Source organism: Tenrec ecaudatus, chromosome 1, assembly GCF_050624435.1.
Source record: "Tenrec ecaudatus isolate mTenEca1 chromosome 1, mTenEca1.hap1, whole genome shotgun sequence".
In the NCBI taxonomy this organism is placed as follows: Eukaryota; Metazoa; Chordata; class Mammalia; order Afrosoricida; family Tenrecidae; genus Tenrec; species Tenrec ecaudatus.
The window spans coordinates 105,384,127-105,411,474 of record NC_134530.1 but is presented as its reverse complement, the minus strand read 5'-3'; the positions used below and the strand labels follow the sequence as shown (position 1 = coordinate 105,411,474).

Here is a 27,348-nt window from a genome sequence, read left to right as displayed (position 1 = left end):
CTATCCCAGTCACACTCTCCCCCACTGCCCTTTCCCTGTGCCTCCCACTCCCTTGTCACCAGAGCATTCCCTCAAAGTCAGCTGCTTCAGGGAGAAAACCACTCTCCAGGGCGGGAGGGCAGGGGGGGGACCTTTATAATAATGGTGCCATGAAGTCTTCTTCTTTATGAGTTTGATTTATTTTTCTGAGCACAATATCTTCCAAATTCATCCATGTACTAAGGCGTTTCACAGTATTATTATTGATTTTTAGAGATACATAAAATTCCATTGTGTGTACCTACCAGAGTTTTTTTTTTTATTGATTCCTTCCTCTACGGGTGGGATTTAGAAAACGTGACAGCAAACATGAGTGTGCATATATCTGTCCGTATTTTATTCTTTATTTGGGGATATACGCCAAGTAGAAGGAGTCCTGGGGGTTGGGTATTGGGAAGCTAACGTCAGAGTCAGAAGTTCAAAGTCACCAGCCTCTCCCCAAGAGAAGGAGGAGGTTTTCTACTCCCTTAACAAGCTGCAGTTTGGGAAACCTACAGGGCAGTTCTACAAGGTCCTATGTGGTTGTTAAGAATTGGCATCGACTCACCGGCAGTGAGTTTAGAGTTTGAGCTACCAAGTAGAGAGAAGACAAAAGCATATGGCAAGTCTATTTGCACGGGTGTGCAATTCTGTAGCTCACCAGCAGTGGCTGAGTGCTCTGTCCACATCCTCCACAGCACTTGTTAGTTTCTTTTGGGTTTTCAAATTTGCAATCAGTGTTGGTGTGAGGTGGTATCTTATCAGTTTTATTTCCATTTATATTATAGCTAAGGAACATGAGCATTCCACCTAGATGTCATCTTTAGTGAATTTTTGACTCGTGTCTTCTGCCTATTTTTTATTGAATTATTTGTTTTTCTTCTTAAGATGTTACAGTTTTCTATAGGTTGCTTTTTTTCAGATTAGCCTTTTATCCAATGTATAATTTCCCAAGAAAAGTTCACAATCTGTGGGTTCCCCCTTTCACTCTTTTAATGAAATTTTTTATGTATATAAAGGTCGTGTTTTTAAATCATTTTATTAGGGGTTCATACAACTCTTATCACAATCCATACATACATCAATTGTGTAAAGCACATTCATACGTTCATTGCCCTCATCATTCTCAAAACATTTGCTCTCCACCTAAGCCCCTGGCATCAGCTCCTCATTTTCCCCCTCCATCCCCACTCCCCTCTCCTCCATGAAACCTTGATAATTTATAAATTATCATTTTGTCATATCTTACACTGTCTGACGTCTCCCCTCACCCACTTTTCTGTTGTCCATCCCCCAGGCAGCAGGTTATATGTAGATCCTTGTCATCGGTTCCCCCATTTCCAACCCACCCTCCCGGTATCGCCACTCTGACCACTGGTCCTAAAAGGATCATCTGCCCTCGATTCCCTGTGTTTCCAATTCCTATCTGTATCAGTGTACATCCTCTGGCCTAGCCAGATTTGTAAGGCGGAATTGGGATCATGATAGTGGGGGTGGGGGGGATAACAAGCAATCAGGAACTAGAGGAAAGTTGTACATTTTATCGTCGCTATATCTCACCCTGACTGGCTTGTCTCCTCCCCGAGACCCTTCTGTAAGGGAATGTCCAGTGACCTACAGATGGGCTTTGGGTCTCCACTCCACACTCCCCCCCCCACCATTCACAATGATAAGATTTTTTTGTTCTGATGATGCCTGATACCTGATCACTTTGACACCTCGTGACCGCACAGGCTGGCGTGCTTCTTCTATGTGGGCTTTGTTGCTTCTGAACTAGATGGCCTTCAAGCCTTTAAGACCCCAGATGCTAATGTTGTATTTTTAGGAGGTCCCAGTTCCCTATTTGTCTTCGGCATGGAGGCGTTTTTCATTAATTTGGTATGTCTGGTAGTGTCCTCATGTCTTGTATTAGTGACCTTAATTTTGTTCCTAATTTTTCATTGGTGCTCATTGTAGTTCTAAGCTAGGGTTTATACTCAGTTCTTTAATTCACCTTGGGTTCAATTTTGTAAATAGTGTGAGGTATGGGTCCTGTTTCAGTCTTTTGCAAGTGGAAAACCAATTTTTCCACACTCCGTGACAAGACCTACTGGTCTTCCCTTATTTGAAAAGATTATCTCTTCCCTGTTATTATCCAAATTATAAAAATTCACATACTACTCAGCAATTCATGTATTTGTTTATCGCACTGAGCTAGAAGGGTAGGTAACCAGTGGTAAGCAAAAGAGACCTGACTCTCTCTTTTCAATCTCTGGACGGGTGTATAAATATATATTATATATTAAGACAGTAACGTAGACATCGTAAACATGGACGTACAATAGGGGACATTGACAAGAATTTCTATGTCAGTGGTGAAGTCAGAAAAGGTTTTCCTGGGGCAGTAGTCATTGGGTTGGTACTTAGGAGATGAGAAGAAATAAGCTTGGGAAAATCCTAGGGAAAAGGTAGGGCAGGCAGATGGAGGAACCAGTCAGAAAGGAGCCAAGTAACTTGGCGGTACTGGAACTGATTGGAACAACAGCAGTGGAAGAAAGTATGAAAGATAATTTCACAAGAATAACCCGGGAATTGAGTTTAGAATTCTCTCAAAAGAAATGGAAAGCCACCACAAAGATTACAGAAGGGAACTGTCATGGTCTGGTTCACTTTTTTAAAAGATCACGCTAGCTGCCTGCTGTGAACGAAGAGGGAAGCAGAGAGAGCCCAGTCAGATGGGAAGAGAGCCTGGCATTGCCCACATAGACAGAATGATGAGCTCATGCTCAAATCCAATTTCTGTAAAGAAATTAATTCTGGCTTGACCTAAGTGGCTCTTCCAAACTGCAATCCGATTCTGACATTCCTCAAAGACATTAAAGAAAAACCTTGGGAAACGATGTACTTTTAAAATTCAGCGTATCTCCATTTAAAAATCAAGCCATCATTTTTTCCCCCCACAAGTTCCCATAAGTGAGTTCATTTGATAGTGGAATGGATTTAAGTGCTACTCAGCACTAAGGAGGTGGACCACCAATGAGGAAGGAAAAAAGTGTGTGACCCTGTGATGTGGTTGATGTGTGCGCAGATTCCAGAGCTAAACTGGCTGAATGCAAATCTCACAATTGCCACAAAAGAGTTTTGTGTCCATAACTACTCTATGCTTTGATTTCATGTTCTGTAAAATGGGGCTTAGTGTTTAAATAAAAGGAATGTGCTTAGAACAGCCCTACTGCTACCACGAAAGGTTAATTAATGATGATAATAACATAATAATGATATAATTACACAATGTAGTCAAATGAAGTTTCTTCATATGGCTTTTCGATCCATGTTTCTAACTCCCACCAAATGAGTGGGTGGGACTATGCAAACTGGGTGTGTGAAACACCAATAGAGGGGATTGGCTGCTGCTTCCCTTGGACTTGGCCTTCATGGACCAGGAAGCCTGCCTGTGGCTCTGTCTTACAGCCCCATGACCTCGGCGCTGCTCCTCTTGCCTGTCCCATAGTCTCCGTGCCACAGTTTCTGGTGCTTCTGGCCTAGCCTCCATCTCTTCAGGCGGAGATGTGAAATGTGCTCTTCCAAAGACCCTGGGCTTTCTCTCTGTTTCTCCTCTACACAGAGCACTACCTTCAACGGCAGTGTGGTTGTTGTCTTCTAGCAGAGCGTACCTCCAAAGTAACAAAGAGTGGCGACTTAAGTCACACCCTCAAGTGAAGTAGAGTCTAAAGGTAAATCCCGCCTTAATCCAGTAGCAGAGAATGGCCTCTGAAAATGGGACTATAGCCACAGGCATAGATTCCAGAATTATAATACAACACACAGGGAACTATCGGTAAAAGGGCCACATTAGTTGACCACATCTCAGAAAGAAATCCCAGAACCATCCAGGAGGAAGACCCGCCAGCAGAGCACTTTCAAGATCCCTGCCATCTGATGTAGCAGAGGTCCAGAGCAGAGGCACCCCACCCCCCAAACTAGGCAGCTGCAAAGGAGCCACACCAAGACAGAGCAGAGGGGCCAAGCTGCTGAGGCGGCGGTGAGACAGTGGGGGGGGGGGGGGGGAGGCGCAACAGGCAGGTTTCCAGGGCACTGGGGGCTGAGACCCACAAGCCACAGGACTGAGTGGCTGAGGAGAGATGTGGCAGCTGGCTGAGGAGAGGCGCTGTTGTGGACCAGCAAACGCATCCTGACTTGTGGAGGTAACACGTTCACCTCCCCAAACAACAACAAAAACAGAAGTGAGTGTTGTTATGTGTTCTGTGTGGCCACTGCAACAAATTGTTGAGCCCAGCAGAAAAGCAGAGTGCAGCTGGAAGGATGGCTGTGTCAGACTAGGGTCATGAAAGATGGAGAACATGTCTGACCTCTGTCTTGAGCTTATGTGGAGTTAGAGTCTCCTTCTCCCCTGGGTAGGCAGAGAAGGTAAGATGTAGCCCCTGTACCATTTCTGCACACAAGCTCACTGCTCACTAGCCATAGGGCCTTGGGCAAATAATCTACGTCAAGAAGTATTCGCTAAGCCTTCCAGTTTCCTTGCATGTAAATGAGATATAATCATTGTGTTTTTCTGATAGGTTATTTGAAGCTGCAATTAAGATAGTGGGTCCTAGCACATGGATACCTTAAACTCAGTGGATCCATACAATAAGCAATATCTGAATAGTAAATGCCATACAATACCAGAATGATCCCATATAGTGAATGCTCAGGAACTATCAATGGATGTTACCTCAGTCTTTATGATTCTTATCAGAGAAGAGCCCACTGTCAATTGACAAATAATTTTGCCCACGCTTAATAAACTCCTGGATTCAAATCCTAGACCCCATTTTACCGTTAACAAAATTGCTTAGTCTCTCTAAATCTCAGCTCCCTCAGCTACAGAGGAGAACTTGTCACGGTGCATACCCATGTGCTTATAAGGGTCTGAATGGCACAGAGTGTTGGCACTAGACTAGCAGTGCCTTTTAGCGATTCACACAAACTCAGCAGTGCTGCGAAAGAAAAGTGGGGCAATCTGCTCCTATAAACCAGCCAGCCAGCAAACCTGTGGAGCGGCTCCAGTCCATTCATTGTTGCTACACTACTCCCTGACTGACTCGTCTCCTCCCCGCAGGTCTTCTGCAAGGGGATGTCCAATTGTCCACAGATAGGCCTTGGGTCCCCACTCCACGCTCCCCCTCATTCACAATGCTATGATCTTTTTTTTTTTTGTCTTTGATGCCTGATATCTAATCCCTTCACCAACTTGTGATCTCACAGGCTGGTGTGCTTCTTCCATGTAGACTTTGTTGTTTCTCAGCTAAATGATCACCTGTGTATCTTTAAGCCTTTAAGACCACAGATGCTGTATCTTTTGATAGTCAGGCACCATTAACTTTCTTCACCACATTTGCTTGTGCACCCGTTGTCTTTAGCGATCATGCCAGGAAGGTGAACATCTCAGACTGCCTTACTCATACAGACTGCCTTACTCATACTGGACTGGAGGATGTACACAGATACAGATAGGAACTGGAAACACAGGGAATCCAGGACAGATGATCCCTTCAGGGCCAGTGGTGAGACTGGTGATACCAGGACGGTGAAGGGAAGGTGAGGGAGAAAGAGGGTACAGATTACAAGGATCTACATATAACCTCCTCCCTGGTGGAGAGAAAATGGAGAAGTGGGTAAAGGGAGATGTTGGAAGGTGTAAGATATGACAAAATAATAATAATTTTAAAATTATCAAGAGTTTGTGGGGGAGAGGACACCAGGGAGGAAGGGGGAAAATGAGGAGCTGATACCAGGGGCTGAGGTGGAAAGCAAATGTTTTGAAAATGATGAGGGAAACATGTACAGAAGCACTTGATACAATGGATGGATGGATGGATGGATGGATGGATGGATGGATGGATGGATGGATGGATGGATGGTGATGGGAGTCGTATGAGCCCCCAATAAAATGATTTTTCAAAAAAAAGAAGAAAGAAAGAAAGGTCTGACAACCTGCCAGTGAAAACTACAGAGCACTGTTCTACTCTGACACAGATGCAGTCCATTTGTCAAACCGGTGCGTGTGCTTTGTTAGGCACTTACAAGAACTAGATGAGGTCATGCAAATACGTAAAAGCCCATCACAATACACATAAACACTCAGTCAACTATTTCCCAGTTAGTATTATCCACACAGAATGTAAATGTCCTTAGAAGGAATTGTGTCTCTTCTCTCCATTCCATCTAAAATACTTGGATTTTCTCTAAGTGTTGATGAATCAACTTCCTCTTCACATGCTTCTATTTGCTGAGGCTAAGAGAAAGAAAAATGGCCCAACTCCGACCCCTTCGATCTATACAAATCTGAAAGAAGAAATAGTGGTTGTTTTAGTGCAGAAATCTAGATGTAATACATTTAGGTATCATATCTATATGCAATATTTTAAGATTGCTGATAAAGATGATGGTGGGGAGTACCTTAATTTACCAACATGGTAGAATTCACATGCAGACATCTTGGCTCAGATTCAACAGCATGGCAAGAAGTAAATAAACATCAAACCAACGGAGGGAAAACTAACCAGGCAACCAAACCCCGAACAGGAAGGACAGGTTCTCTGAATCCCGGCTAAAAGAATGAAGGGAAAATAAATAAGGCAGCAAAGCTTCACAGTGCTAGTTGCTTCTGAAGAATGAATATCCTCCCAGAATCAGAAAGGACAGAAGGAAGACCGGGTCCAGCAGGCCAGCAGTGAAAGAGCAACGAGTAGGAACAAAGTCAACCTTGCGGCTGTGGTCACAGTGGGAGGGGTGACGTCCAGGGTGTTAGGAACGCCAGGGATTTTAGACCACACATGGGAATGGTTCCCGTTTCCCAGGGAAGAATTGCTAATGGAGTAGTTTCTACTTTGGGTGTCAAGAAGGCTTTATCGAGCTGCTCACAGTGTGCTCCAGAGCTTCGCTTCTTTAGGGCCGATATTATGGCTCTGTGGCCATATTGGCACATGAGCCCTATAACACCTGTGTCGGAGAGAAGAAAGGGAAGAAATCAGAAGAATGAGCTTTCAGGAGAGCTAGAGATACAGAAGGAGAGCTTGGAAAACGCAGAAGGGGGACGTCATAAATGTATGACAGTGTGAGCCTCTACCAGAGATCAAATCAGTGCTTCCAATGCTTTTCTGTTACTTATTAAATCCCAAACAAGACTAGGAATCATAAGCATGGAAAAGAGAGCTAGCATCTTTCGCCAGACTCCATTCTCCCTCTTCCTCATCCTTCAGTAATGACTTTTCTAATGTGAGGTTAACGAAACCAGCAATTAAGACAGTGGGCTCGCTCTCAAGTGCATGACGTTTCCTGAGCAGTGTGGCTGCAGAGGCTGTTCCCATGCCCTGATTCTCTTTGCTATGCCGCAGAGAAACCGGGGAGCACAGACTGAGAGGCAATTTGACACGCAATCAGCAGGGACTAAATCCCTGGGTCTATAAATCATCATAGACCGATTATCCAGAAACGCACGACTGCCGCCCCTCTGGAGGGGCTAATATGCCTGTCTCTGGCTGAGCCGGGCACAGTGGCAGACACTGTTCAGCATGCCCGGCAGCCAGAGCCCGGGGATAGCAGAAAATGGGGTTTCATGCAAATGGGGAGGCAGCATCAAACCACCGTAATTCCTGGGAAATTAATTAAAATTACCGGACAAGCTTCTAAGTGGCCTTAAATATGTAGTCAGTTTCTTCCAGGAAAGACATGGGTTTGAATCCCTGCTCTTCCACTTCTACAATTTAGAAACTATGTCTTGAGCGGGGCTAGTATAGTAGGGATTTTTAATGAAAGCATTAGGAGGCCTGGTGGTGCCGTCAGGTAAACTTTCAGCTGATAATGGACAGTTCAAATCCACCAGCTGCTCCACTAGAGAAAGATGAGGCTATGAGTTCCTGTAAAGACTGACAGAGTCAGAAACCCTATAGTGATGGGTATTCAAAGTGTGGAGGCCTGGGCTGCTACAAACAGCACGCTCTGCTGCTAGCTATAGGGCATCTCCAGTCCACCAGAGATTCCTCAGAAGAACCAGAAACCAGACCAAACTCACTGTCATCGAGTCAGTGGCCATTCATAGCGGCCCTCTAAGACACACGGTAGAATTGCCCCTGTGAGTTTCTGAGACTGGAAATCTTTATAGGAGTAGGAAATCTTATCTTTCTCCCAATGAGCAGCTGGTAGCTTCAAACTGCTGACCTTGTAGTTAGCAGGACAACACGTGGCCTCTACACCACCAGGGTTCCCCGGAAGAAAATCCTGGTGAATTAATTCTGAAATACCAGCCTTTCATAGTCCTAGAGAGTGAATTTCCACCTGACACGCATTGGGTGGCCAGGAGTCTGAATCAATTAGCATCTTTGGTTTTGTTTTTACTCCAAGTGTGGTCCAGGATGGGCATCATTAATATCATGTGGAAGCTTGTTAGAGATGCAGACTCCTGGGCCCAAACCCCAAAACTCACTGAGATCATGTTGAATCCAACTCCAAGGATGGGAGTGGAGGTGGGGCAGGGTATGTATTAACCTGGCAATTTCTAGTGTAATGAGCCCTTCGGGGGGCGGGGCGGGGGGAGTCCCTCCAGGTCAAGGTCAGTAAGGTGAGCCTATCCGCTAGGGGCACAGGCTTTAGGATCAGACTTTGAGTCTGAATCCTAGTCCTGCTGCATGACTTTGGGGAGTTACCGATGCTCTCTACGCTTCAGTTTCTTCTTCCTTATAGAGAGTTTGGGTTCATGCTCAGGAAGCCTGCCTTTCATGAGTGGTGGTGGGCACCCTGGCTAGTGCCGACCATGTGCTGGAGAACCAGCTCTGCCCCAGACCACAGGGCTTTTATATGCTAGGCTGGGCAGGCCACACAGCCCATGTTTCAACTTCTCCACTCAGCAGCTGTTGTCGCATGAGAACCGCTGTCTGTATTACCTAGTGCTGCTGTAACATAAATGCCACAGACTTCACCCACACAAATGCATTTCCTCACACCGTAGAGGATATGCCACCCTACTCAAGGCATCGAGTCAATTCTCACTCACACCAACCCTAGAGTACGGAGTGGAACTGCCCGCTTGGGTCCTGAGACTGAACTCTGCAAAGGACTACTAACTTCATCTTTCTCCCATGGAGACAACAGTGGTTTCAAACTGCTGACCTTGATGTTAGCAACCCAACCCATGGCCAACCCTGCCACCAGGGCTCCTAAAGTTTGGAGGCCAGAAGTCCAAATTCTGAATGCAGGTTCTAGGGAAAGGTTTTCGCTGTGTCTTCTCTGGAGAAATATCCCTGACCATTCAGATTCTTTCCGGAGCAAGTGCCATGTGGCTTGACCTCTTCTTCCCAATTTCTAATCTGCTTACATGTTTAATCTCTTTTATATCACCAAAATATATTGACACAAAGTACACGCACACACACACACCAAACTCACTGCCATTGTGGCAATTCCAACTCACAGTGACCTTCCAGGACAGGGTAGAACTGCCCCTGTGGATTTCCAAGACTGTAGTACTTTACAGGAGTAGCGAGTCTCATCTTTCTCTCGTGGAGCAGCTGTTGGCTTTGAACTGCTAACCTTGTGGTTAGCAGCCCAATGTGTAACTACTGCCACCTGGGCTCCAGGATCCCAAAGTACTTCCTACACTAATCATACTCATTAACATAGCAAAGATAACCCATTCCCAAATTGGATTACAACCATAGGCACCAACGCAAAAAATGCAAACTCACTGCCATCGAGTTCATGGCCACTCATAGGAACCCTGTTGGACAGAATAGACCTGTAGGCTTCAGAGACTGCAACTCTATGGGAGTAGAAAGCCTCATCATTCTCCCACAGAGTGGCTGATGCTTTCAAACGGCTGACCTTGCAGTTAGGTTAGGATTTATAACACATTTTGGGGGAACATAATTCAGTCTACATCAAAAGCAAAAATAGTGTGTCTGCATTCCAATAGCACTTTAATCTTTAGACCCGAAAATTTGAATTTCACCAACTTTTACTGTTCATTTGACTTTCCTTCAACTATTTGAGTAAGAAAGCACCATGGTTGCTCTCAGACCATCCATCCATCCATCAGCAGTCGGCTGGGTTTGGCCCGCAGGGGGTCATTTCTGACTCTGGTCTGGGGCTCTCACACTGGTAAAGGTGTATGAACCAGAGCTTCTTCATCTGTCCGATGACATTCACCCTGCCCACCTTGAAGGCTTCTGGTGAGATAATAGATATCTGTAAAACCCTGGACACCGGTCTGCCCAGAGGGAAGAACTCAAGAAATGGCACCCTCTGCCGTTACCATGGGCGTCCCTGGGTGGTGCCCATGGCTAAGCACTCATCTACCACCAGAAAAGCAAGCTGGTCGAATGCATTCCGGGGTCCCGCAGAAGGGGAGCCTGGTGATCTATGGGGGAGAGGCCACAGCCACTGAGAGCCAAAGGAGAGCAGTGCTGCTCTGCTACCCAGGGCGTCACCCTGAGTCAGACGGACTGATTATCACTATTACAGTGGAACACTCATCTCGCGGGACAATGTGAGCATGGCCCCACGGAAAGTCAGGGAGCAGGAGGGCAGATAGGCCACCTAACAGTGTGATCACAACAGAACTGGAGGCTGGCAAACTTTTTAGCTCTAAATACTACTGGACACACATTTGTTAGCAGGTTGCTGAATGTCTGAACACAAAAATAAGCAGCTAAAAGCTAACAAATCTCCACAAAGGAACTCCAATTACTCTCTGGACTTGAAAGCAGATGTGTGGTTTACTCTGGATACCTAAATTGCTCCCAGATGTGTATCTCCCTCCTGGAGCAATGGGACAACTCCAATAAACATGTACAATGTCTGTCTCTGACCTAACTGCCCCCAGGAGTTCACACTACTACACTGAGTCCAAAGTGCTAACCTGCACACCCCACAGCACAGCACCCCTGCAGGAGAATTTACCCCTGGACATGGAGAAACCTAGGGTCAGGTTTAGGCTGCGAGGGCTCCTCAGAGGATTAAGTCTGGTCAATAGGTGTGTTCCCTCTTTCCCCCAACCTCCTTCTTGAAAACAAAACACTGCCACTGAGTCTGTTCTGACTCATAGTGCTTGACCCTTTAGGACAGAGCAGAACTGCCCCTCTGGATTCCTGGGCTGCAAATCTTTATGAAATCAGACTGCTACATCTCTCTCTTGCATATGTCTTCCTGGCAGCTTCAAATCACCAGCTTTGGGGTTAGCAGGTGAGCACTTTAAGCACTGCACCACCAGGGTACCTTTTAATATAGCACACACTGCCATGGAGTCTATGCCAACTCCTAGCGACCCCCCAATAGGTTTCCAACACTCCAACTGCTTACAGGAAAAGAAAGCCCCATCTTTCCCACAGGAAGCGGCTGGTGGTTTCAAACTACAGCCATGAGGACTGCAGGCCAATGTGTCACAATCACTCCACCACCGGGCCATCTCATTATTATAGCAAAGGTATTTAAATAAAGAAACAGGGTAGAGTCTGGGGGAATTCCCAGTACAGAGCTTCCATTGTCTGCAAAGGTGATTGCTATCCTCACACATGCATTAAGACTGCGCACCAACCAGGAAGTCTATGGAACTTCCAGGCCCAGAGCTTTTATTAGGCGTGGGGAGGTATCAATAAAACCAGGGATGTTACTTTGAGGACTAAGGTGCTCCTGACCTAAGCCATGGTATTCTCAATTGCCTCATGTGCACGGACAGTTGGACATTGATTGGAAGACTGAAGAAGAATCAATGCATTCAAATTATTGTGCTACAGTGGATTAAACGTACCATGGACTGCCGAAAAAACAAACTTATCTGGGTTGGAAGAAGTGTGGCCAGAGTGCTCCTTAAGGCAAGACTGGGTCTCACCTATTTTGGACATGTTGCCCTGGAGACCAGCCCCTGAAGAAGGGCATCCCGCTTGGTAAGTGGAGGGACAGTGAAAATGAGGAAGGCCTTCCTGGAGATGGATTGACACAGTGGCTACATCAATGGGTTCGGGATAGGAACAATTGTGAGGATGGCGCAGGGCAGTGCTTTGTGCTGTTGTGCACAGCGTCACCATGCGGTAGAATCGGCTCGATGACAGTGAACACCATCAACCCCCTTGCTGTGGCATCAAACCTGATGCACGGAGACCTGATGCGTATTGCAGTGGAACTGAGCTCCCCAGGCCTTTTAAGAACTAATTTTTCAAAAATAGACCATCAGGCCTTTCTTCTGACATGTGTCTGGATGGACTTGAACCTCCAGCCTTTTGGTTAACAGCCAAGTGTGTTAGCCATTTCTACCACGTAAGGACTGGAGGGTAGGAGTCCTGGTGGCAGAATGAAATGTGCTGCTAAGCACAGGGTAAGCAGGAGAAAGATGAGGCTTTCTACTTTGTAAGATTCACCATCTCGGAAACCCACAAGGGCAATTCTACTCTGTCCAGAGCTGTGATGAGTCAGTTTTCTCAACAGTAGTGAATGGTATTGGACAGGACATGAGGTCTCATTCAAACTCCAGCCCCTCTCCCCTGAGGTCCCTCACGGGGAGACTCTACTGGAGGGTTATCTCATTCGCATAGCCAATGACAAAGACCAAATGCTAAGGTAAAGATTATAAATACAGAAATACATTTTCATCTCTCTCTCTCTCTCTCTCTCTCTCTCTCTCTCTCTTGCTCGCTCACTCTTTTTTTAGTCCAGCCTATTGTTGGGGTGAAATACACACCAAAGATGCTAAGAATCACTACAAGTATATATATACTTCTCTCAAGAATTATCTCACAGCAGTCAGTCGTATTTGCTCATTGTCACTCTTAAAATCAAAGATGAGCTCCCTGTGCACATGTTCATCCCAGGTCACGACTCCTCCCACCCAGACCATCAACATATTTTACTCCCAGTTCCCGTGAAATCACCATCTTCCTGTAGCCAGATGAAAATATCATTTTTATAACTGAGTAGTGAATTTTATATGTGGTAAATGCACAGCTAAGACATTCTCTTCAAAACAAAACTGCCTTTGGAATTAGAGAAAGGTCCTTTCCAGAAAGGATTTTTATGAGTAAGAGTTTTCAAAGCTGAATAAATGTGAAGGTATGACTGCATGAATCTGGGTGTGTATAGTGACATTTATTAGGTAATTTTACAGGAACACTCGAAAGAAAGAGGCCCCTCTTTGCCTGACCCCTGAGCAATTTCTTTAGGAGTTCATTTTCCCCCAGTTTCCCAAGGACCAGATGTTGGACATCGCCCCACCCCCACCTTCCCACATCATACAGGAAGTGAAAGAGAGGGCGGGAGATATGGGATGGAGAGTGAGGGGTCTCAGAAAATGTTACCCACCCGGAAGGGTGATTTAAGACTCTTGATGCCCTGGGTCAAAGTCTGATTTAGTGATTTTTAAATGCATTTAAAACCAAAACCAGTGCCTACTCTCAATCTTTGAGGAGAGAAAACATCAATGGAAAAAAATATATACTGATCATCTCTTCACCCCGTTTGAACCTTTCCTGTAGCCCCCTTCCCGCTGGCAAACCTTTACAAAGCTGGTAAAGAATCAAGGAATGAACGGATTTGAGAGTTAGCTCCTCTTCCCTCTCTGCTCAGATGGAGGTGCTAATTGGCCTTGAGTTGAGTAAAAGGGGCACCTCAGAAAGGCAGGAGACAAACAGGGTCTGGATAAGCCAGAACTGAAGACCCTCTAATAAGCAGCAGCTAACTGCAATGGGATCCTGCTTGCACTCCTTAATCTGGGCTCCCCAAATGGAAAAATGCCTTCCTGCATCTTTTTCCTAAAGCCAGGAAAGGGAGCGGCTGGAGGCGGGGTGGGGGTGGGGGGGTGATCCCTCAATTCTTAGCCCTTGGGTGTAAAATGTACGTTAACTTTTCACAAAAAGATAGAAATGTTCCCCCTGGGGAGGAGATATCGTAACTTTCCACAGTGATCTACCAAAATGTAACGTGCTGCCTCTGGTTCCAAGAGATCGAAATCCCTGCTTTCTGCTCCCTGTCCCCAGGATAGTTTCCGCAGTTCAAGGTGTTATCATGATGATGAAGAGTTTGCTGTAGCCTCTCACAGGTGAGCATGATAGTCTGACTTGAAAAGGGTATCCGCAAGCATGCTAGTCTCCAGGACTACCTGAGGGGTAGGAGCCTGAAGCGTCTACAATTGGTGACCCTCATTAAGAAAATGAAAATTCGATTCCAAATACAAGCATCGGAAACGTTCCGCCTAGAACCTTTCAGGGTAAATGCTAACTCTGTACCATCTCATCTCCCCCTCATCTCCACCCCCACGCCTTCATCCCCACCCTGAGAGTGTAATGGGAGACTGTGATTTCCAGCCTCACCAGGAGGAAGAGAACAGGGGGGGGGGGGGGGGGCTGTGAGGGAGCAGATTAGACGTTTGTCCAGGATCAAAGGGCTACTCAGTCTCAAAGGCAAATGTGGAACCTTCTAATCTCCAGGGTTTTTTGAAGCACCTCCAGTTCACAGAGCATTTCCTGTCACAAAGGAACCATCTGAGGAAGGAACAAATAAACCCAGCACAGCCAAAAGTGGTCCAACTAGGAGGGTGTTAGGAAGTGGTCTAAACTAGGAGTTCCCAGGGACAGAAAATGGTGAAATAAACAGCAAGTTCCTCCGAGGATCCGCTCAGTTGGCATCGAAGATGAAAAACGCGCTACTCACGTGGACCTGACCTCCAGCATGGACCAGCCAGGGGGCCTGGCGCATGCCTCTAGTTTCTCCGGACTCTGGGATCTTATTTGCCATAAACCTGTCTTTGAGGTGAAGTGTGTGAAGCACTTAGTGCGGACACAGCAGAAGCACTGGGGTGTTCATAAGGAGCAACTATTACACCACCCCAAAACAAAGCGAACACTTCTCCCTCGGTGCCTGGCTTGAGGCCTGTTCCTGGTGTGTTGGGGGTGCCGGTGCAGAAACTGCAGTGGCTAGACGCCAAGAGCTCTAGTTCTTTTAGATACGCTGTTGCACTATATTTTCAGTTGTTAGGTCAAACTAATTTATTAATGGATAATCTGAGTTTTAAATAGGAGAAGAATTCTAACCCACAAGTTAGAGGATAAGACAAAAAAAAGGTAAGAAATGTTTGGAAAATAATTAGGTCTGAAGAGCTTCCAAGAGAAGCTATGTATGGACCCATGGTAGCTAGCTAGCTACATACACATTGATCTGCCAGTCATACGCTCAGTGGTTTGAGCTCACAAGTCACTCTGAAGCCTTTGAAACATTTGAAGGTTTGAAAGCCAAGGAGGCAGTTCTGCTCTGTCCTATGAGGTCGCTGTGAGATAGAACCGGTGAGAGGGCAGAGGTTTGTCTGTTTGGAGGGGAGACTCTGCAGTCTACACAGACACTGAAGAAGCTGGGCCCTGCAAAGCCAGGACACAGAAAACTGAAAAGACACCTCTATGGAAGTTGTGAGGACAACTTAAGAGCACTGAACATGTAAGGTTTCATTGCAATTTCCTTAATTATTTTGAAAATCCAAATTTTTCTTCTTAAAATTATGCAGTAAGCACTACAGAACACATTTTAATATATGGAAAACAATGGATAATTCATGTTCAATGTTTCAGGGGTTTGGCTGACTCCAAGTTCCTTGATTAAAAAAATATATTTAACTCTGAAGGGTTTCTGCGCACAGGTAGAGAAGTTATGCCATCCTATAACAAGATAGGGACATTCCAATTTGAATAAAGGAGTTTGAACTCTGTCAGACCCATTTTGGGTTTCAGAACATTTGAATCTCTATCTATTGTGCCGAACTCATTACCAGTCCATTAGTTTACAGCGATCCTGCAGGACAGAGGGAAACTTCTCCCGTGGGGTTCTGAGGCTGAACCTTGGTGGGAGCAGAATGTCTCATCGTTCTTTTGCAGAGCAGCTTGAAGAGCTGACCTTGGGATTCGCAATCAAATACATAACCTGCTCCACAATTGGGGCTCCCTATTTATTATACAGGAACTCTGATTTCTGGCACCCTTTTAAGATAACAAATCGGAGCCGCCTGCTACTCGATTCTAATCAATGTGAAGTGATTGTTAGGGAAAATGCCAAGTTCGTGTAATTTGAACTGTTCAAATACATCTTTGGAGCCAAGCATATCATGCGACCTAAACATTTAGTTCAACACAAACTACTTTAAATAAAGGTAGCATGCATTTCCTCTCTCTCAGACTAGTTAACATTACATTAAACTCTCATGTTTTTTTTTTAATGGGCAGAGTGGAGCGTGGTATACGTGGCATATGTTCTATATCTCATAAACTAGAGCTGATGGGGAAATTTGCTGCTTTTTCTTTTTCATCAGTCAGTCAAATATACCCAGAGACAGATCTCCATTTCAGGCACCAAAAACATGTGTTGGCCAGTGTTACTTTTTCCGCTATCAATCTACCCTGACTGTCTCTACACAACTGGCCCTTTCCCCCAAGCACAGCAAAAACCTGCCTTCAATTACTACAAGACTGCAAAGGAGGATAAGAAGCGTCTGCGACTTCAGCATCTCATGTCACAGCAGATTTCTTAGAAAAATGCCTGGTCTTGCCTATTGCCAGGGTTGGTTTAGATTAACAGATTAATCAGCGATGTGCTTGTGAAGTCTTAGTGAATCTGTTTTTATTTTTTCTTCAAGTTCTTTAAAAATCTAACAATTTGGTTGGTTGTGGGTTGGGGTTTTGTCTTAGCTTAGGCTTTTTCATTTGGTTCTATTAACCCTGGGGAACAACAACAACAAAATTGAAGTAAAAGATAAGCCACTTCCCTTCTTCCTTCCTGTCCTGTCCTGTTCTCTCTTGCTCCTCCCTCCAGATTTCAAAGTGACTCCAGCTTTCAGATGTGTGGTAACAGGCCACAAGAAACCAAACTGAGAAAGAATGGGAGGCGCTCACTGAGATGTTCTAACTTGTGTCTGAAACATCCATGCAGTCTTTGTGAAGAGCTGAGCTGATTACAAAGGACACATTTGGCCCATGTTCATAACTGGCACATCAAAATTTTAATTACATCGTTTATGCTTTCAACATATTTAGGGAGCACTTCCTAGGGGTACGGGGAGTCCTTAGGGAAGCCACACTGAGTAAAACAAGGCTTTTTCCTCCCCTCTGACTCATTTGGGTAACAATCCCTCCACCAAACACATACACCCATACCCCTACGTATTTTTTTTCAAACTCCTAAATCCTAGATTAATTATTTTCCTTCCCAATAAACCCAGTGCATTTGGAATAAGAACAGTTTTTATATAGAAACGATCAATAAAGATTGGCTAATGATCTGCCAAGAAGGGACACTACTCATAGAAGGGCCTTCTAAGAATCCAGTCAAACAAGGGCCTTGGGCATGTCGACAGCTAACTGATAGTACCCGCTGCTACAGCTACAAGAACCAAGACCCGGGAGCATGGAGGATGCCGGCTGAAGCAGAGGAAACGTGCAGAGGGAACCCTGAATTGGGCCCTGGAAGATGAACTGAGCTCTTGATGGTGAAGAAAGAGAAGCAAGCAAACAGTATGCACAAGGATCAATCACTACTAATTATAAAGGACTCTATGTCAGGTTCTCTTTTCTGCACGCCAGAGAAATTAGCTCACTCATTCTACATGACTTTAAAGGAGTAGGCACCATTCCTACTTCCAATTCACAGGCACGCTTACGTGATCTCCCTGCTGGAACAGGTCTGGCATTGGAGCCCAGGCTTTTAACCCCAAGCCATGCTCACAGGTGGTACATGTTGACAGCTGGAATACCTGTAAGTAGCAGGCCATGGTAGGGTGGATGGTGGCTTGATCAGAGGTGTGAGCAGGAGCCAGATTCTGAAGGAACTTGAATGTCAAGAAGATGGTTTATGTCAGCGGGGTGAGAGAGGGCAGTTGAGCCTGAGAATGGCGCCATCAACATCACACTTCAGCACAATGATGCTGTGAGTGACGGTGGGGCATGAGCAAGACGAGGAGGAGCCACGCGGGAGGGAGGCTATTTCAAAACCCAGATCAAATGTAAGACTCAGGATGAGGCTGCGAAGGGAGGATAGACTCCAGGCAGACTGGAGAGATTTTCAGGAGATGGAATTTATGGAATGTGATAAAAAAAATCACATCCGGAGCAGGGAAAGAAAGAGCAAACAAGAAGGCACCAAGTTCAATCAACTTTCTATACATCGAGAGAAATATGAGAGGCATAGTCCCTTACTGGCTTCATTTTATTGTACTTTACATTCATTGTGATGGTGCTGGTGGAGGTGGTGGGGGTGGGGTGGTGGTGATGGTGGTGGTGGTGATGGTGGTGGTGGTGGGGGTGATGGTGGTGGTGGTGGTGGTGGTGGTGGTGGTGGTGGTGGTGGTGGTGGTGGTGGTGGTGGTGATGGTGGTGGTGGTGGTGGTGGTGGTGGTGGTGGAGGTGGAGGTGGTGGAGGTGGTGGTGGTGGTGGTGGTGGTGGTGGAGGTGGAGGAGGTGTAGGTGGTGGTGGTGATGGTGGTGGTGGTGGTGGTGGTGGTGGTGGTGGTGGTGGTGGTGGTGGTGGTGGTGGTGGAGGTGGAGGAGGTGGTGGTGGTGGTGGAGGTGGAGGTGGTGGTGGTGGAGGTGGTGGTGGTGGTGGTGGTGGTGGTGGTGGTGGTGGTGGTGGAGGTGGAGGTGGTGGTGGTGGTGGAGGTGGTGGAGGTGGTGGAGGTGGTGGAGGTGGTGGAGGTGGTGGTGGTGATGGTGGTGGTGGTGGTGGTGGAGGTGGTGGTGGTGGTGGAGGTGGTGGAGGTGGTGGAGGTGGTGGTGGTGGTAGGGTAGGAGGGAGATTGGTGAAGGGGAGGGGGATTGTTTTATTTTTACTGCTTACAAACTGAAAGCTTGGGGCAAACCTGCATCAAGCCAGTCTATCGGCACCATTTTCCCCAAGAGCATGTGGTCGCTTCGTGGCGCTGTATCCTATTGTAGTCATTCTCCACATACCTCAATTTGTTTCCATGATGCTACTGTATATTTCATAGACTACAGGAGAGTGTAAACATAACTTTCATATCCACTCAAACCCACTGCCATTGCCTCAGGTCCAACTCAGAACAGTCCTGCAGGACAGGCCAGAACTGGCCCTGGGGGGTTCCAACACTCTTCAGGGGAGTAGAAAGCCTGATCTTTCTCCCTCGGGACAGCTGGTGGTTTCAAACTGCTGACCTTGTGGTTAGCAGCCCTGATGTGCACTAAGAAACAAACAAACAAAATATTTGTGTGGCTCACTTAACTGCACTATTCCCTTTACTGTGGTGGTCTGGACCAAGCACACGGCATCTCCAAGAGGTGCTCATAGGTGAGCATAGCACACCTGGAAGAAAAGGTGGCAGTGGCTTTTGTCATGTATCTACTGATATTGCCCAACTGCAGCATGTTTATAAGCCTTAGCAACCTAGCCGAACGGTCAGCTTCTCCACGGCAGAAATGACTCACACATGTCTTGTGTTCCCTTTTCCACTCAGGGTCTACTTCAATGCTGCTTCCACGGAAAACTTAATACACTTCACGAAAGATTTTTTCTATGCTCAGAAAATACCTGCTGACTAGATATAGAAAACATAAAAGTCTATCTGAACAGCCTTTACTATATAAAAATTAAATGTTGTCATTTACAAAAGAAGACAAATAGCTCATATAAATTTAAATGTTTATTTTCACTACTGAACACACAAATGTACCTTAAAATCTATGCAATTGTTTTGTTTGTTTGATTGATTTTGTCAGCCACATTTCAAAGAAACCCTTGTTCACATTGGGTTGTGGTTTGGGATGCAAACAACAAGGTCAGTCATTCAAAGTCGCCAACTGCTCCATTCAGGAGTTATAGTGGTTGCAGGTTGGGCTGATAACCACAGGTCAGCAGTTCAAAACCACCAGCTGTTCCTTGGGGGAAAGACTAGGCTCTCTACTTGAATAAAGAGTGACATTCCTGGTAACACACAAGAGCTGTCCTACCCTGTTATAGGGTGCTATAAGGCTGTCCATTCCCATCAAGACTCACAGTCTTGGAAACTCTAAGGAGCAGCTCCCCTCTCCCCATAGGGTTGCTATGGGGCAGAATCAACTCAATGGCACTGGGTTTGTTTGTTTGGTCAAACTGTACAGGCATTTACAATACTCCAAGATATCCTCTGGGCTCCTCTTTGCAGGGACCGCTAAACACGGGGGATTCAGAGGAGGACTCTGGACCCCCGACACCTCAAAAAGAAAGGGAGTAGTCCTTGAGTTGACTATGCACTGTCCCCAGGAGCACGGTGAGACATGAATCTACCATACTTTGAGACTGCTCTCACTGCACTACAACAAACCTCTCCTGACAGATACAAATCTTCTCACTGAACCCCCAGAACAACCCACCGACGAATGCGCGGTCATCTCCATTTGGGGACCTTGCTCATGTTTACACAACTAGTAACTGGAATTAAAACTCCAATATTTCGTGGATTCAAAGTCCATGCAAGATGAGGTAGGGATGTATCCCATAGCAAATTATTTTTACCTGGGGGTTTTGTTGGCTTTCTTGCTTCTGGTTTGACATCGAGTCAGGGGCAGAATTGGCCCTACCCCATACACAGTGCCTTGAGGGGATGATTCCATTCTCTCCAAAAGACCTTCATTAGCTGCTTTGGTGACTAGTCAGAGATTTTATTAGGGTTACTACTGTAACCAAGAAACAAGGATGCTTTAAAGAGCAACTTGCACGTCTATTTCCCAATATGTAAAAAGGGAGAGTAAAAATCTACCTCTAAGAGTCAACTGTGAAAGTGAAAGTTTTCTCCCACAGAGCCAAGTTGACACTGCCTCAAAATCTACCTCTGAAATGGGAGCGGGAAACTCCATTACCCTGGTAAGCCCCATGCTTCACTTTCACCTTCCACAGATGCACGTGACACTACTCCACAGAGGAAAGCAACTCTCTATCTATCTATCTATCTATCTATCTATCTATCTATCTATATTTATATGCTTTACAATAATACAAGGCACTTGAGAGAAGGCGGCCATTGGTTTATACACCTTGTGATGTGACAGACACCAAGTCTATAGTCAACATTTCATGGAAAATGTTTCATTTTTTAAAATCATTATCATTTTGCCCTCACTACCACCCAGTGTGATAATCCACTTTGCTCAGTTTGTGTAAACGGCAGCCGTGAGCTGCAGTGGCTATCTAAGATCCCACGGAAAGAGGCCATGCTCCTACTGAACTCAATCTCTGGACCTGGAAACTTGTGCCCCCACCCCCTCTTCCACTTGCAGCCTCACAAACAACAGGATAAAAGACCCATGAGAGATTCAGATCATGACTGAAAAGGCACCTTGCTTCCTAAAGGTGGTAAGGAGTCTAGATGGTCTTAAGACATCTTAGAAAGTTGCCAGTGGGAAAGTAAAGGGGAATTAGATTGAAAGTATAAGGAAGTGTGAATGATCTAGGTCTGAGCCCAGGATGGCTCTTTCCTTAACTCTGTAGCCATCATCAAATCTCTGAAACTCAAGAGCCTCTGAAACCTCAGTTGCCTCATAAGGTTGGAGAGAATGATATTTACCTTGCAGAGTTCTATATATGAAGAACAAAAACCAAAACCAAACTCACTGCCATTAAGTCAATTCTGACTCGTCGTGACCCTATAGGGCAGGAGTAGTAACTGCGTCTGTGGGTTTCAGAGGCTGTAAAGCTTTAAAGGAGTAAAATGGCTCATCTTTCTCCCCAGGAGCAGCTTGTGGGGTGGAACTGCCGGACTTACGGTTAGCAGTCAAAGTGGAGATATGCAAGGAAGCATCAAAAAGTTCATGAGAAAATGGAATGAAAAGATGATGGGATTTTTCGCAGTTTTGATGCCCTCTCATAATAAGAAATGATACATGATATTCATTTTTATCATAGGACAGAGGTTCTCAAGCTTCCTAATGCCACGGCCCTTTAATATAGTGCCTCATGTTGTGGTGACTCCTGACCATAACATTATTTTCATTGTTACTTCATCACTGTCATGTTGCTACTGTGATGGATCGGGCAACTGGGACCCACAGGCTGAAAACTGCTGTCAGAGAGTGCTGGTGGTGTAGAAGTTACCTGTTGGTCTACTAATCATAAAATCAGCAGTTCAAAACCACCAGGCATTCCACGGGAGAAGGAAGGCCTGGGGCTGCCTACCCCAGTAAAGAGTTACAGTCTGAGAAAGTCAACAGGGACAGTTCCACCTATCCTATAGGGTTGCTGTGGGTCAGAATCCAATCCATGGTAGTGAGTTTGGTTTAGTTTTCTTGTTTTATTATTACTCTTATAACTCAAAACCCAAACTCATGACCATCAAGCCAATTCTGAATCATAATGGTTAGAAAAAGAAGTGACATATATCAAGTGTCTATGCCCCCAAAGTAATTTACATGCCCTGTCATACTGAATCAGCACCAAAAACCCTGTGGAAGTAAGTGCTATTGCTTTTACCTTGTGTTAAGGAAACTAAAACTCAGATACACTTAAGTAACCTGCCCAAGGCCACACAGGTAACAATTGGCAGAGCCAGCATTCAAGCTGAAGTCTTTGAGTTCGAAGCCTGTTGTGAAGATGAAAGCGTTCACCATGGAATGAGGTTGAAACTGCCTCCGAAGTACTCTTTGTAGTCTATCACTCTGCATCGCGGTGGAGAACCCGATAAGCAGGCTCAAGTAGCGGACCTCAGTGTTGGGCACAGGGGCAGAGAGGTGGGTCAGGCTAAGGTGTAACTTGCGATGCACATTAAAGGCATTTGGAACTTTCATGGGATGAGGCAGGGGAGAGCCCCAAGATGGCCAAGAAATGTCATGTTCTTCATTTTCCCTTTCAGTGTCTAATACAATAGTAGGGATAGCTCCTTTATATTTCAGTCCTTCTACTCAGTCTCTAGGCAAAAACCTCACTGTGTAATATCAATGCATGATTTCCTCTTGGTTTTGTTACCAGTCGTGCCCCAGAAAACCAGAAGTTCAGAGAGGTCACAGGAAAATGTCGGGTACACTCAAAGAATGGAAAGGGACCCAACTACTTCGTTTCTTATTTCTCTATTAACACCAAGGCGTGTTGGACGTTGATTCCGATCATGAGTGGAGAGCTGACCCAAACAAAACAGCCCCATGCTGCCCAGTCCATTCCTGCTCACATGAGACCGGACTGGATGGCTTCAAATCATCCTAAAAGGGAACAAGGACCCTTTCACCAAAAAGCTTAAAATGCATACATACACACATACATACAAGCATACATCCATACATCCATACATTCAGCGTTTTCCTCTGACGTGCACACAGCAGCACCTTCCCCCACACCTGGGCCTTTGCATTCTCCAGTCAAGGCCCAAGGCATCTCCAGCTGTGACTGATTTGGCTTCCTGCAGTCAGTCAGGTGAGACAAGTGTAGGAATAAGAGCGCAGAAACACGAAAACAAACAAAAACTCTCCCTGCGGGATGGAAAGTTCGCCAAGGAGGCACTCACACCCACGGGAGGCCACACGGGTGTCAGAGTGCAGACAGATGCTCAGTCAAGCCTAGAAAGCCCAGACTAGGGAACACAAACGTCACCGAGACTGGGGGCCGAGTGGCCTGACAGGGGCTGAGGTGACTGCAATCCATCTGAGCACCTTAGCAGCGGAAGGTAGGAGATTCTCTACAAAGGACTGACCCATCCAGTCTCCTGTGAACTTTTCCGAAGTAGACTCGCTGGACCGTCGAGTTAGGCGCTCTCGGTGCGAACGCGTTCCAATGGGACTACCTGTGAACTCCAGAAGTTTCTGGCTTCGCCTAGCAAATGCTCGGATGCCCCTCCGCTGGCCCGAGCCCCACACCCAGAGCCGCACCCTCCCCACCAGCATCCCATGCCCAGCCTCTGCCTCTCCTGGTGGCCCCCAAAGGATGCCGGCGGCACCAGGAGGCGGGACCCGCGCGACGCCCCCTGCCCTCCACCCCCGCGATCCGGCCAGCGGCGCGGCTCGCCCCGGGAGCCCACAGGCTGCCGCTGCTTCCGTGCAGGCGCCAGCCGGCAGGACCCGGGAGAGAGACGCCGTGCCGGCTGCACGTTCCCGAAGCTCCCTCCATATGCATCTGGCCAAGGAACAAAAAGCAGAGCGATGCCAGCAAGAGACAACGGAGATGGAGATGCGCTGGGACCGCGCTTGACCCGGTGCCTCGGGGCGGCCAGCGGCGCGCCGACCGCGCGTCCACCGAGCCGGTGCTTACCTTCAGGCTGCAGGCCATGGTGCGCGGCTGGCCCTCGCGGCACCGCGCGGCGGGCGCTCGGGGCTCGCGGCTGGCCCGGCTGCAGGCTGGAGGCTGGGACCGCGGCAGGACCGCTCCACATTCCCGCAGATCCAAATAAGGGACCGCGCGGCGGGCCTTGCGGCGCAGCCCCGCCCCCCGCGCCGCGGCCCCGCCCACCCCACCCCCATCCCCCTGGTCCCTGGCGCGCGGCCCGCGCACCCCCAGCCCTCGCCGGTCACGTGCCGTCCCGGGCGCCCGCCGCGGCGGCCCCGGAATGTCTCCTGCTTTTCCTTCTCCGCCGTGCACGTTCTGTGGCTCAACATATACGGAGCGGGCTCGGCAGCGACGGAGACCCTGGTTCCACTAGGCCTTTTTTCCTCCGAGATCGGGTCTCCGGCTGCAGATCAGAAAAGCTTTGGCGGCAAGTCACACTTTAAAAAGTCAGTGGGTTCGGAATCGCCGCTCCACAGGCTTCCAGGACATCAAAGTCCGCTGAAGTTCTCCCTGAGGCTGTTTAAGGGCAGAGCCGCCCCCCTGGTAAGACCTCTGTGATGGGGTTATCTGAAATGTGTCATTGGCCATCAATAAAGGAGCACCAATATCTATCCACGTCAGAAGTCAGAAAGCCTTGCACTATACATGCAAATTACATATGTTTATATGTGTATAGAGGGCTGCCACACTGAAGCGTGTACACATTGACTCGTCTTTGGAAAAGTGTTTAAACACGTCTCTGGGATCAGTGGATGGCGGCAGACAAGTTTTCTCAGTAATACATTTGTCTTTGTCGCTAAAACACAACGCAAACTCACTGCCACGGAGTTGCTTCCGACTCCTGTTGGCCTTGTAGGATAGGGCAGAACTGGCCTTGGGGTTCCTGAGACTGCAGCTCTACCGGAGTTGAAAGCCTCCTGATCTCCCTCTGGAGAGGCTGGTGCCCTAGAACTACCCGCCTTGTGGATGCGACCCAGCTCCGGGATGCCTTCCAATAAAATCCCATCACAGCAGTGGCTTCTAAGGCAGTGAACCAACCAACCAAAAAGACTCCAGCTCACTGCCGTCAAGTCAGTTAAATTCACCGCAGAGAGGTCAACTCAGAAGCTTATGGCAACTTGGGTGGGAGGGACTCCAAAGATGGAATATTGATAGAAAAGCGCAGATGGTCACAGGGGCGCACTACAAGTTGTATGTAGATTGAAAACGGCCTTGGTAAGGAAAAGGCCTTGGAAGGTACATGGGGGGATTTTAGCCCATCACCAGTGCTCCTGCGCATTCTGCCAGGGGAAGGAGGGCGGTCTTGTGAAAACTTTGAGAAAGGTTAATCCATTCACCCTATAAATCTGACCATGTCCTTTCTGGCTTCTTTTTGTTTTCCAAAATCAAAGGCCATTTAAAAGGAACACGGCTTGCATTTTGGGGGGATGTCAAAACTGCTGTTTTGAGCCGGTGTGAGTCAAAGAAAGCTGAATTCTCCAGGGAAATGTTGAGAGATGAGCACCCTGGCTTCTGAAGTGCAGAGTCCTACGTGGAGGGTGTGTCGAGAAACAATACTGTTTCCCTGAAAACAACAATGTCTTACATTAATTTTTGCTCCCAAAGATGCGCTAGGTCTTATTTTCGGGGAATATCTCTTTTTCCATGAAGAAGAATACAGTACACATTTATTGTTTATTGTTTTATTAAAAGAGACATGTGTGTATATGTGTGTGTATGTATATATACCTACACACCACAGTGAATGAAGGGGGAAGTGCAGTGTGGAGACCCAGGGCCCAAGTGTCGGCCACTGGAGATCCCCTCATAGAGGGGTTTAGGAGAGGAGATGGGTTAATTAGGGTGTGAGGTAGTATCAATGAAGAACACAGCTTTCCCCCAGATCCTGGATGCTTCCTCCCCCCAACTACCATGATCCGAATTCTACCTTGCAGGACTGGATAGGGCAGAGATTGTACACTGATGCATATGGGAGCTGGAGGCACAGGGAATCCAGGGTGGAGGATACCTTCAGGACCAAGGGTGTGAGGGGCGATACTGGGAGAGTGGAAGGTGAGTGGGTTGGAAAGGGGGAACTGATTAAAAGGATCCACATGTGACCTCCTCCCTGGGAGATGGGCGGCAGAGAAGGGGGGGGGAGGGAGACTCCGGATAGGACAAGATATGACAAAATAACAATCTGTGGATTATCAAGGGCTTATGAGGGAGGGGGGAAGCGGGGGGGGGAAGAGGACCTGATGTAGAGGGCTTAAGTGGAGAGCAAATGCTTTGAGAACGATTAGGGCAAAGAATGTACGGATGTGCTTTATACAGTTGATGTATGTATATGTGTGGATTGTGGTAAGAGTTGTGTGAGCCCCTAATAAAATGTAAAAAAACGGGGAAAAAAAGAAAATGATTAGGGCAAAGAATGTACAGATGTGCTTTATACAAGTGATGTATGTATATGAATGGATTATGATAAGAGCTGTATGAGCCACTAATAAAATATTTTTTTTTAAAAAGACATTGCACTTCCTGTCTGCTCCGGCTGTGCTGTGGCCAACAGCAGGCAGGCAGCGCCTGCCACTAAGGTCCAGAGTCCAGAGTTACGATAGCTTCGGGGCCTTATTTTGGGGGAGGTCTTATTTTCAGGGGTGCCTTATATTTCGGCGAGACGTAAAACTGTAAGAAGGTTTTATTTTCAGGGGATGTCTTACTTTCGGGGAAACAGGATTGCTGATGTTTGTGTTTCGTAAGGATTTCTATAATTTTGTAGCAATACTCTGCTTACTAACTCATATTGGGTGGCTCTTTTCTGCTACAAACTTACTGATGAAAAAATGTGTATGTAAGATTATGTCTGCAAATATGTGTGGTAGTTACATAATCTGGTGTCATTTTGAGGATTCTGAGTGAAGGGGTGGAGTCTAGGCTGACAACCAGGTCATAGCCAATGAAGTCTCTGTATGGGCATGGCTTTCCCCTGAGGATTCTGGAAATTCTTGTATTCCTCCTTGGAGGTAGGGGACACTCTCTCTGCTCACTCCCTGTGAGTGGCTGATGGAGCCAGACCTCTGGAGTCTGAGAAGCCACGTGGAGACCCCTGCCAGCACT

At 46.8% G+C, this 27,348-nt stretch overlaps 1 protein-coding gene across 5 annotated transcripts in view; it reads right to left on the bottom strand.

Moving 5' to 3' along the window:
• ST6GALNAC3 (ST6 N-acetylgalactosaminide alpha-2,6-sialyltransferase 3) overlaps positions 1-24,368 on the bottom strand; it is a 697,085-nt gene extending 672,717 nt beyond the window's left edge. For all 5 annotated transcript variants that reach the window (XM_075557362.1, XM_075557363.1, XM_075557365.1 and 2 more), the window contains exon 1: positions 24,238-24,368. In XM_075557362.1, coding sequence (XP_075413477.1) covers positions 24,238-24,255 — 18 coding nt within the window. In that variant the 5' untranslated portion in view covers positions 24,256-24,368. The remainder of the gene's footprint in view (positions 1-24,237) is intronic.
• Positions 24,369-27,348: the final 2,980 nt, after the last annotated feature.